The sequence below is a fragment of the Neomonachus schauinslandi genome, chromosome 9 (assembly GCF_002201575.2).
Source record: "Neomonachus schauinslandi chromosome 9, ASM220157v2, whole genome shotgun sequence".
Lineage (NCBI taxonomy): Eukaryota > Metazoa > Chordata > Mammalia > Carnivora > Phocidae > Neomonachus > Neomonachus schauinslandi.
In genome coordinates, this window is record NC_058411.1 from 139,914,010 (window position 1) to 139,927,560 (window position 13,551).

At 45.9% G+C, this 13,551-nt stretch overlaps 1 protein-coding gene across 2 annotated transcripts in view; it reads right to left on the reverse strand.

Moving 5' to 3' along the window:
* BTBD1 (BTB domain containing 1) overlaps positions 1–12,266 on the reverse strand; it is a 42,760-nt gene extending 30,494 nt beyond the window's left edge. For both annotated transcript variants that reach the window (XM_021680586.1, XM_021680585.1), the window contains exon 1: positions 11,755–12,266. In XM_021680586.1, coding sequence (XP_021536261.1) covers positions 11,755–12,170 — 416 coding nt within the window. In that variant the 5' untranslated portion in view covers positions 12,171–12,266. The remainder of the gene's footprint in view (positions 1–11,754) is intronic.
* Between the last annotated feature and the right edge of the window lie 1,285 nt (positions 12,267–13,551).

The window sequence follows — 13,551 nt, forward strand, 5'->3', positions numbered from 1 at the left end:
TGTCAAAACATTCATTTATTTGCTGATAATGGTGTCTTGTTATTCTGGGCATCTTTTAACTTTTCTTTGTTACTCTCAAACTAGCATAATGCCCAAAGACTAGCGTACTGGGTCTTTGGAGGAATAAATCTTAAATGACCCATGTCGTTTTGTACTTTTAGGTATTTAGGTCTAATTTTCTCTCAAAATACTATCAGTCCAATACTGCCTCCTCCCAGTTCGCTGCTTCTAACTGCTAGATTGCTAGATAGATCAGCTTCACGGAACTGCAAATAAGACATAAGATTCTCAGTGAAAGCCTGGGCAGTTCTTATTGAACTATCTTTTGCATATCAACTTTAGGCCTCTTTTGTGGCTCCTCAGAGACCCTGTGTACATGTACTGCCCAGTTCTCAACTATATACAGGAAAGCCAAGGAGGGTAGGAAAGGATGGTATGAAGAACAAGAACTGCATTTTAGTGGGGTGCCTGGGTGGCTCAGCTGGTTGAGCATCTGACTCTTGATTCTGGCTCAGGTCATGATCTCAGGGTCATGGGATTGAGCTGCGCATTGGGCTCTGTGCTCAGCAGGGAGTCTGCTTAAGATTCTCTCTCTCTCGGGGCGCCTGGGTGGCTCAGTCATTAAACGTCTGCCTTCGGCTCGGGTCATAATCTCAGGGTCCTGGGATCGAGCCCCACATTGGGCTCCTTGCTCAGCGGGAGGCCTGCTTCTCCCTCTCCCACTCCCCCCTGCTTGTGTTCCCTCTCTCGCTATGTCTCTGTCAAATAAATAAATAAAATCTTAAAAAAAAATTCTCTCTCTAAAAGAAATAAATCTTTAAAAAATTGCATTTTAGTGATACTAAAGACATTAGAATAATTATATGTATATTCCTAGGGCCCAAGTCATAGAATAAGAAAACCCATTAACGGGTGCCTGGGTGGCTCAGTCGTTAAGCGTCTGCCTTCGGCTCAGGTCATCATCCCAGGGTCCTGGGATCGAGCCCCGCGTCGGGCTCCCTGCTCTGCGGGAAGCCTGCTTCTCCCTCTCCCACTCCCGCTGCTTGTGTTCCTGCTCTCGCTATCTCTGTCTCTGTCAAATAAATAAATAAAATCTTTAAAAAAAAAAAAAAAAAGAAAACCCATTAACATCTCTCAGAACCCTCTATTACACTGGAGTGAGTGAAGAGAGGAAGTTCTACTTCACGTCCCTTCCCTCTACTGGTCCACTTCCTCTTCTTTCATTCCTGTGTCCATTATCACCACCCAAGACAAAACCCTAGCCCATGACCTCCTCCAACCTGTTGCCCTAACCAAATAATATCACTGTGCTTAAAACTATCTCTAGTGGAGAATGCTCATTCTCATTCTCCTCCTCTACAGCTCAGACTTCAAATCAAAGTGAGGGTTCCTGATTTTCAGGATCACACCATTTTAAAATATTTTTTTCCCCCAAAACCTCTTTTCAGAGAGTCAAGTCAACCATCTGTATTACCCTCATAATATTTTACCTTAAAGTTATGTGTCACTTGGGTGCCTGGGTGGCTCAGTTGGTTAAGCAACTGCCTTCGGCTCAGGTCATGATCCTGGAGTCCCGGGATCGAGTCCCGCATCGGGCTCCCTGCTCAGCGAGGAGCCTGCTTCTCCCTCTGACCCTCCCCCCTCTCATGTACTCTCTCTCATTCTCGCTCTCTCAAATAAATAATCTTTTAAAAAAAAATAAAATAAATAAAAAAAAAAAAGTTATGTGTCACACTTTGTGATAAGTACAGGGAATTAAAAACCAAGTAAGGTGCCATCACTTTTAGTCAGGGGGAGGGGGACGAGCAAAGAGCAAATCAACACTTGTTGAGTGCACACCATGTGACCAATGCCAGTTCACGGAACCCTCCCACAAGGAAGGCAGGTGCTATTACCCAGCATGGAGAAGGTGGGGAAACACACAGCTGTCTACCATAGAACACACCATTTCCGCACCTGGGCTGCTTCCAGGGCTAGACTGGCAAGCCAACCAGGTGAGGGCTGTTCTCATGTGTGTGGTCTCAGGAAGACATGGCTTGGGTTGGACCATCACTGCCAGCTCTGGGACTTTAAACAAGCTATCATCGTTGTATTCCTTTCTGAAAAGAGAGTAACAGCATCTCTTTCATCACGCTCTCCTGAGGATTGGGATAAATGAAATACACGAAGTGTTTTGAATAGCGCCTGACAAGTACTTAGCCTCCGCAAATGTTGGCTGTTTGTTTTTGTATTGCTTCATTTCTTTCTCTCTGCTGTTTTCCTCTGTTTTAGAAGATGTCTGTGCCCTTGTCTACTGGCCTTCTATTTTTCTCCCCAGCAACACATGCTTACATTTCTAAGAATTCTTCCTTCTTTCTTAGTCATTCCTTTTCTCCTCCACAGCACCATGTCTCAGTTTTATGGGTACAAAAATGTACTCAAGTCTCCAAGATGATATTAACTGAAGTTTTAAAGGTTCCTTTCTGTTCCCTGAATTATCTATTTCCTTGAGGATCAGCTACTCTTGCTCTTTGTCATTCATGCTCTCACTCCTTAACCAGCTCTTGCAATCTATAAGCAAGCTTTGGCCACCCGGGTGGCTCAGTCAGTTAAGCGTCTGCCTTTGGCTGAGGTCATGATCCCAAAGTCCTGGGACTGCCCCCAGGTGGGGCTCCCCGCTCAGTGGGGAGTCTGCTTCTCACTCTGCCCCTCCCCCTCGGCTCAAGCGCTATCTCTTGCTTTCTCTCTCTTAAATAAATAAATAAAATCTTAATAAAAAATTTAACTCCCACATTTTAGCTCCACCTTCTCATTTCACCCACCTCCCTACCAACCCTGGCCTAGAACCTCTGTTGGGGTGGAGGGGGTGGTTCTGCCAGGGAAGCCGGCTGCAGTTGCCTGAGCTCTGGATTCTGGGCTCCTGTCATCCCCTCCCTTTCATTATCAGCACACTCTCAACTGCTCTGTCCCTTTCCACACTGTTGGCTTCCACCCCATCTCCCTTTTCCCCTTCACTTTATCGGATTTATTCTCTTTTGTATTTTCTTATAGTCACTTGAATTGGAAGAGAGAGAAGGCTTACTACATGCTCAGTTCCCTTCTTGAATTAGAAACCTATGACATTTTGGGGCGCCTGGGTGGCTCAGTCGTTAAGCATCTGCCTTCGGCTCAGGTCATGATCCCAGGGTCCTGGGATCGAGCCCCACATCGGGCTCCCTGCTCGGCGGGAAGCCTGCTTCTCCCTCTCCCACTCCCCCTGCTTGTGTTCCTGCTCTCGCTATCTCTCTGTCGAATAAATAAATAAAATCTTAAAAAAAAAAAAAAAAGTTGCTTGCCAGAAGAGGTATGGATATTTAAAGAAAAAAAAAAAGAAACCTATGACATTTTAATTTAAAGGGCAAGGTAGGAAGAATCTTTACACCTGCCTTTTTTTTTTTCAGGCAAAATACTAGAGTTATAAAATGAAGAGCAGAAATGTGGGGCCTTTATCACTCTTTGCCTTTGTACATGAGGAGACAAGGCGACAAACACCACAGAGCTGGAGGACATGGTCCTACAAGCCTCTAACTGGGGGCTTTGTCTGCAAAAACATCCCACCTGACATAAGACTAAAGGATGACAAGAGGGTGGAAAGAACACGCCAGCAACAAGAGAACACTGTGTTTTTAGGCTCTTCTATTTGAGACACACATACATACCCATTCAAACTGCTTTTATTAAATTACATTTTGGTAATGTACCTTTAGCGTATATCAAGAAATATTTTAAAGAAACATTTACATCTAAAGACAGATTGAGGATACTGCTCATTTCAGTAATGCCTTCTTTATGAGGAAAACTCACCAGGAATTCTTTCATTGATCTGATTATCAGATAGAGTTGGTGCATTCACTAAGCAGGTGGTTTTTGTTTTTAATCTGAGAAACACTATGAATTATAACCTAGAAAGCTAGGTTTCTCTTTCTGCATTAGCTGCTAAAACAATTAAAATTAAATTTGAGGGGTGCCTGGATGACTCAGCTGGTTAGGCATCTGCCTTTGGCTCGGGTCATGACCCCGAAATCCTGGGATCAAGCCTCATATCGGGGTCCCCGCTCAGTGGGGAGCCTGCTTCTCCCTCTCTCTGCTGATCCCCCCACTTGTGTTTGCTCTGTCAAATAAATAAAATCTTTAAAAAAATTAAATATGTGGCTTACTACAGCATGCATATTTATATTAGCTTCATCTTGGCTTTATTTCTTACCATTGTGTTTTTTGTAAGACATTTTAAATTCTTTTTGGAGCAATGCAAGTTATAAATAAATACTGTTCTATGAACAATAAGAAATGGAACTTGTGTTTCCTATACTTTTTGTGTGCATCTTTTCTATAATACCAGGCACGGTGTGGGCACATGGCTAAACATTAATCAATACATGTTAAGTGACTAGACAATTCAGTACAAGTTTCTATGTAACACGACTGAGAAACCATATTCACTTCTAATGAGAAAACAGACTTAAAAATCCAGGAACCAGGGGCACCTGGGTAGTTCAGTCGTTAGGCGTCTGCCTTCGGCTCAGGTCATAATCTCAGGGTCCTGGGATCGAGCCCCACATCGGGCTCCCTGCTCTGCAGGAAGCCTGCTTCTGCCTCTCCCATGCCCCCTGCTTGTGTTCCCTCTCTGTGTCTCTGTCAAATAAATAAATAAAATCTTAAAAAAAAAAAATCCAGGAACCATCTTGGTTCCTATTTTATTTATATGTTTTCTAACCTTCTACTTAATTATTAAAATTGCTACAATAACAAAACCCAAAGTTTATAAAATATAACTAAAATTAATCATATTACCACAGTTCTTTGTATTTTTTTAAAAGATTTATCCATTCATTTCAGAGACAGAGAGCGTGCACATGTGCATGGGGAAGGGCAGAGGGAGATGGAGAGAGAGAGCACCCCAAGCAGACCCCCCACCAAGCACAGAGCCCAGTGCTCGGGCTGATCGCAAGACCCTGAGATCACAACCTGAGCTGATATCAAGAGTCAGATGCTCAGGGGTGCCTGGGTGGCTCAGTCGTTAAGCGTCTGCCTTCGGCTCAGGTCATCATCCCAGGGTCCTGGGATCGAGCCCCACATCGGGCTCCCTGCTCTGCGGGAAGCCTGCTTCTCCCTCTCCCACTCCCCCTGCTTGTGTTCCCTCTCTCGCTGTGTGTCTCTGTCAGATAAATAAATAAAATCTTAAAAAAAAAAAAAAGAGTCAGATGCTCAACCGAGCCACCCGGGCGCCTCAATTCTTTGTATTTTAAAATGAACCTTTCAGCCCTCATTTACTACCTTTAAGGACAAGAGCACAAGAGAAATGATATGTCATTGAACTATTCCTATTCCCCCCCACCCCAAAGATTAATGGTTTTCCAAAAAGATAAAACTTAGGTTATATTTGAGTAAAAATTTTAAAAAACTATGGTGAAAACAAGATCATGCGTAAGAACCTTTGTATCACTACTGACTCATTCATTTTCCTCAAAAACATGTATTGAATGTGTGTGTGTGTGTATCATACACGACACTGTGACAGGTATGAGAAATATCAACATGGGTAAGACAGCTCTGCCCACTGAAAGCTTCTGGTTTGGTAGTGAAATGATTAAGAAGTAATGTCACAATTATACCAGAATTATATATTAGGCACAGTGTGATAACTAATCTCTAAAGATGGCCCCAACCAATCAAGCTTTCTATTATGCATGGCCTTAGATAGATCTGTCCCATAAGTCTGGGCTAGTCCTGTGTGACTCCCTTTAACCAAGAGAATGTGGCAGAAGTGACACCATGCCAGTCTGGGGCCTAATCTCTGAGGATGCCTGGCAGCTTCCCCTTTTGTGCTCTCAGAAGCCATGAGCTGCTATTCGAGGAGAAGTCAAGCGACTCGGCTGGTAAGATCAACTGGAGAAGCCCCACAGAGAGCGGGGGAAGGGCTCAGTCATCCCAGAACCTGATTCAAACCTCCAGATGCCCCAGCCCAACTGCTGACTAGGACTGCAGGTGAGACCTAAGGAAATGCCATACATAGAACCACACAGCTGACCTCAGTCAGCCCACACAACTGTGAAAGGTCACAAAACTATGTTTAAGCCACTAAGTAAGTGTTGTGGTGTTTTGTTCTACAGCAATGGATACAAAACTTGCTATGAGAGACTGGGTGAGACAGTGCACAGTTCTGCCTGCTGGTGGAATTAAGTGAGGTTTTACAGAAGAGGTAAAGCCTGAACTGTATCTGAAGAGTAGGAATTAAGGGTGGAGATGTTCTAGCAGAAAGAGAAGTACAAAGGCAAGGGGGCCTTAGAAGGCAGACATTTGAAATAAGAAAAAGGCCCTGAGTGATTAGAGTTGGGGCACTGAGCAGACAGAGAGGAACGGGAAGATACAGAGACCACATCCCAGAGCTCCTGTATGCCTGCTAAAGTGTTTAGACTCCAACCCATAGGCAAAAAGAAGCCACTAAAAGACTCAGGGCAATCATATGATAATACATATTAGAGAGAGAACTGTGCTAACAATGTGGAAAGCGAGGACAGCTAAGACTAGAGGTGCCGTCTAGTTGAAGCCAAGCAGGAAAACAAATTAAGAGAAGGAAGTAGAACCCTCAGGAATGGTCCTAAAGGATGAGAAACACATGGGAACAGACTGGAACGACACTACAGCTTGGAGCCAAGCCCACTTGAGTCAACTCCCAACGGGTGCACAGAGCAAGAACAGCCATGAGCAAGAATAAATGACTGTTCTTTAAGTCCCCAAATTTTCAGGTGCTTTATAGCATTTCTGTGGCAAAAGCTGACTGATAAAGAGAGTAATAACAGGAGTGCCTGCTCAGGGAGCCCGGATGGCTCAGTCAGTGGAGCATGTGACTTTGATCTCCGGGTTGTGAGTTTGAGCTCTACACCCACTTTGGTGTAGAGATTACTTTAAAAAAAAAAAAAAAACTAAATAAATAAGAGTGCCTGCTCAAAGACTATGGGAATTTAAGTGCACATAACGTACTTAAGGAACAGTAAGTGGCACAGTAAACACTCATTAAATGTTTTAAACATTAAACATTATTTTTCTTATTTACATGTTCACCTCTATGGATACTAGACTTTCATTTGTGAATGTCCAACTGGAAGGGTGTCTGGGTGGCTCAGTCGGTTAAGCATCTGCCTTCAGCTCAGGTCATGATCCCAGGGTCCTGGGATCAAGTCCCTCATTGGGTTCCCTGCTCAGAGGGGAGCCTGCTTCTCCCTCTCCCTGCCCTTCCCCCCCACTCATGTTTGCTCTCTCTCTCTCTCTCTCTCTCTCTGTCTCTTGCTCTCTAATAAATAAATAAATAATCTTTAAAAAAATAAGATAAAACTAAGTGGAAGTCTGGCAATATAGCTAGGGGAGTATATAAGGCCATGAGTTAACAGGAGAAAGGAAAAAGGCAGCTGAGGACAGAATCCCGAGGAATAGTTCATCATGTCTCCCTCCACCACTCCATTTCTGTTCCTTTCTGCAACACAACTGCTGCAGAGAGAACTGTTTTTACTAGCTGTCTCCCTCTCCTCACCTCCTATTTTGTCCCCAAGCTACTCCAATCCATTTGCTAAAATCACGCTTGCCAAGGTTATCAAATAGCTTCATTTTACCCAACTCTCAGCAGCATTTAACACAGCTGACAACTCCCTCTTGGTTGACACGCTTTCTTCAACTTGACTTTCAAGATCCCAGGCTCCTTGCTTTCCAGTCCAACTCCACTGAGAGATGTGTCTCAGTGTCATTTTATTCTGCTCCTTTGCTACATCTCCACAGGGTGGAGGCCCCCAGGGCTCATCCTGGTACCTCTTTTCACAATCCGCACTCCCTCCCTAGGTAATCTCATTTGGTCTCATGGTTTAAAGACCATTCATTCACCCTTAGCTTTCAAATTTATGTTCAGTAAGAAGCTCTGCCCTAAACTCCAGGTTCACATTTCTGGCTGCACTCTATAGCCCTCTTTGAAGGTCTTAGAAATCTTCTTGGTTCTACCTTTACAAAATACAGTTGACCCTTGAACAACGCTGCAGTTAGGGGCATGGCCTCCACTCCCCATCCCCCTCCCTCCACACAGCTGAAAACCTGCATACAACTTTTCACTCCCTAAAATCCTTTAGGGAGTGAAACAGACCAGAAGACATACTGATAACAATCAATTAACACATTATTTTGCATGTTGAATTATTATATACTGTGTTCTTCCAATTGAGTGAGCTAGAGAAAATAAAATATTATCAAGAAAATAATAAGGAAGAAGGGATGCCTGGGTGGCTCAGTCGTTAAGCGTCTGCCTTCGGCTCAGGTCATGATCCCAGGGTCCTGGGATCGAGCCCCGCATCGGGCTCCCTGCTCAGTGAGGAGTCAGCTTCTCCCTTTCCCTCTGTACCTATCCCCGTTTGTGTGCGCTCTCTCTCTCCTCTCTCAAATAAGCAAATAAAATCTTAAAAAAATTTTTTTTTTAAATAAATGCACTGGGGCGCCTGGGTGGCTCAGTAAGTTAAGCGTTCGACTCTTGGTTTCGACTCGGGTCATGAACTCAGCGGCTGTGGGATCGAGCCCCATGTCGGGCTCTGTGCTCACTGCAGAGTCTGCTTCAGCTTCTCTCTCCCTCACCCTCTCCCTCATCCTCTCTCTCTCTCTCAAATAAATAAATAAAATCTTTAAAATCATAAGGAAGAGAAAATACATTTACAGTACTATATTCATTGGAAAAAATCAGTGTATACGTGTGCCCGCGTAGTTCAAACTCATGGTGTTCAAAGGTCAATCATATATCCACAGTCTGACCACTTGTTATCCCATCTATCGCTCCCACACTGGTATATGTAACCCAGGAGCAGATCTCTTGCCTGAACTACTGCAAAAGCCTCTTAATTCAGCTCCCCGCTGCCCATTTTACTTCCTCTCCAGTCTAATCTCCAAACAACTGCCAGAATGAGTTTTTAAAAATGTAAATCAGATCACATCATGCCCCCCTGAAAACTCTCCAAATGCTTCCCACCACACACCAAAGTCCCTCCACAGGCTATCCAGCCCTGCACAACCTCGTCCAGCCAGTCCTTTTGACCTCATTTTCTACCACTTTCCCCCTTATTCATTCTGCTCAAATCACACTGGTTTATTCTTGCAGTTCCTCCAAACAGGAGAAATTTAGGACCTTAGACGTACTTTGCCTAGCTTAGAATGCTCCTTCCCTCCCAGCTTGATCATTTTTCATTAATTTATCCGTACTTGACATTATATCTTTGTTTCTCCTTACTAGATTATACACAACTTTTTCTTGTTCACTGTTGTATCCAACATCTAAGACAGGGACTGGCACAAGGAGGCACACAGTGTTTCTCAAATGAACCACTGAAGAACATCACTTCAAGGTCAGGCAGATCAAAACAAGCAGTTTTTTATAATGTTAACTAATTTGTAAACATAATAAAAATAGGCCGAAGCTAACCTGTTTTCCCCACTCAGCAAGTACTAACTATGAGACATCTGTTTGTCACACAATAGTAAGTAAGGACAGCATCTATGCTTCACGGCCAGCCAATACCTTTCAGTCCAGATATCATGTAACAATCAGTCCAGATATCATTTCAGAATAGAACAATGACTGGAATCTGAAGAAGGACAAATACCATGACCACACTGAACACAGGAAAAATTTAAAATTAATTCACTTATTTTCTATTGACAGGAAAGGATGAGTGATTAACAGCATCAGTGAAAATATCCACTAACCATCTTTCCCTCTACATTCTTATTCTACCAATTTCTAATTTTAAAGGAAAAAACTCGACAATATTTTTAAATCAGTGGCTCTAAGATTTAGCTGGTATTATTAGTATTTACGGAGAGTATTTAAAATGCTCTCAAGGTCCCACCTCCAAACGTTACAATATTTCAAAGAGGAAGGAACCGATCTACAAATTTAACAAGCACTCCAGGAGATTACAATGCAGGGAGACCAACAAATCACTTTAAAATACTTGTAGTCTAGAAAATCTAAATAAGATATAACCAATCCTGTCAACCTCAAACCAAAACCAAAACGACCTACATCCTAGCTTTTGAGCTGGTTTTTTTTTCTGTCTTTATAAATGTAATTTAACTAAATTGCAGAAAATGTGGGAAACAAAGAGAAAAGAAGAAAAAAAAGGCAATATCATCTTACCACTCCAACACAACTTTGGTTAGCATTTTGGTATGCTTCCTTCTATCCATATCTCTAGGTATGTTTGTTCTGTTCCTTTTCACAGTTTTATTCACAGCACACACAGTTTCAAGTTCTATTTATTATACACATTTCCCATGTTAATATTATTACCTAGTCTTCATCAGTATCACGCTCAGTAGCATTACACTGCATCTAATGTACCTATCATTGTTTATCTAACCATTTCCCACAGCTGACTACTTCCTCACTACTATAAATAATTCAGCTGTAAATATTTTTATACAGAACATTTTTCTCAGTACTTCAATACTTGGGGGGGGGAATCTATAGTGCCAAACCGTTTTACCACCATCTTTATCAGAGAGAGCTTTTCCAATATTAACTTTAAAATACTGGGAGGAGGGACGCCTGGGTGGCTCCGTCGTTAAGCGTCTGCCTTCGGCTCAGGTCATGATCCCAGGGTCCTGGGATCGAGCCCCGCGTCGGGCTCCCTGCTCGGCGGGAAGCCTGCTTCTCCCTCTCCCACTCCCCCTGCTTGTGTTCCCTCTCTTGCTGTGTCTCTCTCTGTCAAATAAATAAAATCTTTAAAAAAATAAATAAGCAAAATAAAATACTGGGAGGAAAAATGCTTTGCTTTTAATCTCCACTTCCTTAGTTACTGAGGTTAAACATTCTTTGTTAATTAGCTGTATTTTTTCTTTACCTAAGTTATCTATCTTGCCCTTTATCTATTTATTTATGGGATCTCGGCATTTCTTTTCTACTTGTTTTAACTTTGTATTCAGTTTCCCACTGATCTTCCCGATTGAGCTGTGAGCCTTTGTGGACTATGTATCTGTTCACTGACCTGTTTATTGCCTCTATACCAACCAAGGCTGTGTGCTACTTTGGTAACACACTGTTGTCAGGCAGCTGAAACCCTCTAGATGTAACGAAGCATGGTCTTCCTTAGGAGGTTGCTCTCACCTTGCCCAGTCACTTGACTTTTCTGGGCCCCCATCCCATTTGTAAAAGTGTGGAAAACAATGCCTATAGCTCCCCAACTGGACTTCTGTGATTACAAGCTAATAATGCCAAAGGATTAACTCCCTTCCACTAACTAAAATTAATCAGAAGTCAACGTATTACCCTCAAATAAGCCAAAAGCAAACTCTTAACACCGGCGGCTGGATTCACTTTTAAGCAAATGTGACCTTGTCCGCAGGAACGCCGAGACAGGTAAAGCCACACCTACTTGTTTCGGCCCACCCCTTCCCCGGGTCCCTACAACTAATACCTACACTAACGCAAAAGGAGTCCGAATTGAAAACGCACACAAACAGGCCCTCGGTCCTACGAGACTTCTCCGCTCTCCCCCTCTCGCAGCAAAAACATAAAACCTTGTAAACAGGCCCTCGGGACAAGCCGGTCCACACCGGAGCCCCACCACTTCTCCAATCCCGAAGGCGGGACAATCCCGGACTGGACGCAGACAAGGGACGGTGCCCCCGACCGCCGGCGGCCAGCGAGGAAACTGAGGCCGGGGACGCGCGGCAGAGGCTCGCGCGCAAGGTCAGCGGGGAGCCGCTCACCTCAGCAGCGCCAGGAAGGCGGCGGGCTCCACGTCGGGCAGCTCGATCTCGGCCGACGTGGTGGCCATGCCGCCGTTGAACATGGCGTCGAAGACGGCGCTGCCGGCCGCCAGCACGAAGCGGTGGGCGGGGATGCGCTGCGGGCCCCCGGCGGCCGCGCCGCCGCGGCCCTTGCCCAGCACGAAGCGCACATCGCTCAGCAGCTCCGAGTTGAAGAGGAAGGCGAAGCGCTCCTTCAGCGACGCCTTGGTCGCCTGCCAGTTGTATAGCGGCTCCCGCTGCAGGGGGAGCAGGGGCCCCAGAGAGGACGACGGCGGCGGCGGCGGTGGCGGTGGCGGCGGAGGCCCCGCGGCGCCCGGCTCCGCCTCGGCCCCCGGGACCTGCTCGCCCACAGCGGCCGGCCCAAGCGAGGCCATCCTCCAGCGACACGGCTCCTCTGGCTAGGCAGAGAGCTCCCGCCGCCCAGCCGCCATCGCCGAGGCCGCCCCTGGAGGCCGGCACCGCCCCGGTGCCTTCCGGGAAAGGCGCTTCCGGGCGGCCGCGCCCCTCCCCCGCCCCGGCCCCGCCCCCGGCCCCGCCCCGCCCCGCCCGCGGCTGCCGGCGCGCGCCCCCGCCACGCGGGGATGCGAGAGGGGCCGACGCCGTTCGGAGTCCTTCGCGGCGGGCGGGGCTTCGTCCCCGGCGCCCCGTGCTCCCCTCCCGGGGAGGGCCGACGTACAATCCCCAGCGCCTCCTCCGACCCTCCTCATCTGCTGCAGCTCCTCCTACGTGTCCCAGGGGCAGGTTCCTAAGCTGTCCCAGGGGTTTCCTGCCTGGAAATGGGGGGCACCGAGGACAAGGCCAAGGGAGCACGTGGGAGGGGACAACAAGATTCCCCACGCCCCCCCTTCCCCAGTAACGTCCAAGTCACCGCTCCAGAGAGGAGCGGAGCTTGGACCGCTCTACGTCCAGCAGCCCACATTCTTCCGCTCTATCGTCTCTGTATCACTGTGGACTCATGGAATTACGTTTTAATGTCTATAATCCATTGCTAAAAATTCACAGTATTTTAGGGCAACCCTTTCGGGTCCCCTCCCTCCTTGGGAGCTTTGTACTATCACTTTGCTATGGCTCAATAAACCTTGCTTTGCTGCTCACCAAAAACAAAAAAACAAAAACACAGTATTTTGAATCTAAAAAAAACAAAACAAAAAAAACCCCCACAGCCGCTCAAGTGTACCAGAGCAAAAAATAGTAGAAGCCGCATTATCTGGTACCCAGCACTAATCATAATAGCGAAAATATGAGGACACGGCATATGAAAACTTGTGGAATGCAATCAAAGCTGAGTTAGTTCAAGCTAAAGTATAGCCAAAAACACTCTTTTTGCAAAACTGGAAATAATAAAATTAAATGAAGTAGAGGATTCTGGGAAGGTGGCAAAGGAGGAAGCCCCGGGCGTCTGTCTCCCCTCCTGGGCAGCCGCTGCTGGCGGGGTCTGTCTGATGTGGCTATCTTGGAGCTCTGGAGCCTGTTGAAAGCGGTAAAGTCTAGGGGAAGACTTAGACTGTACAGTGCTGTTAATTTCTGTCAATTTCAGCTCTGTGCACAGAAGCGGCTACCCATCCCTCATCCCCAGTCACATGGAAGGAAGACAGCTAGCTGTACACAGCCTGTGGGAGCCACGGTGGACGAAAGGAACCTGTCCTCCAAATATCTGGGCTCTGGGCGCTGATTCCTGCTTCTAATCTCAGAGTCCAAAGAGGCAGGCAGCATGTTGTTGAACTTCCCCCTTTGTTGCAAGCATTTCCTTCCTGC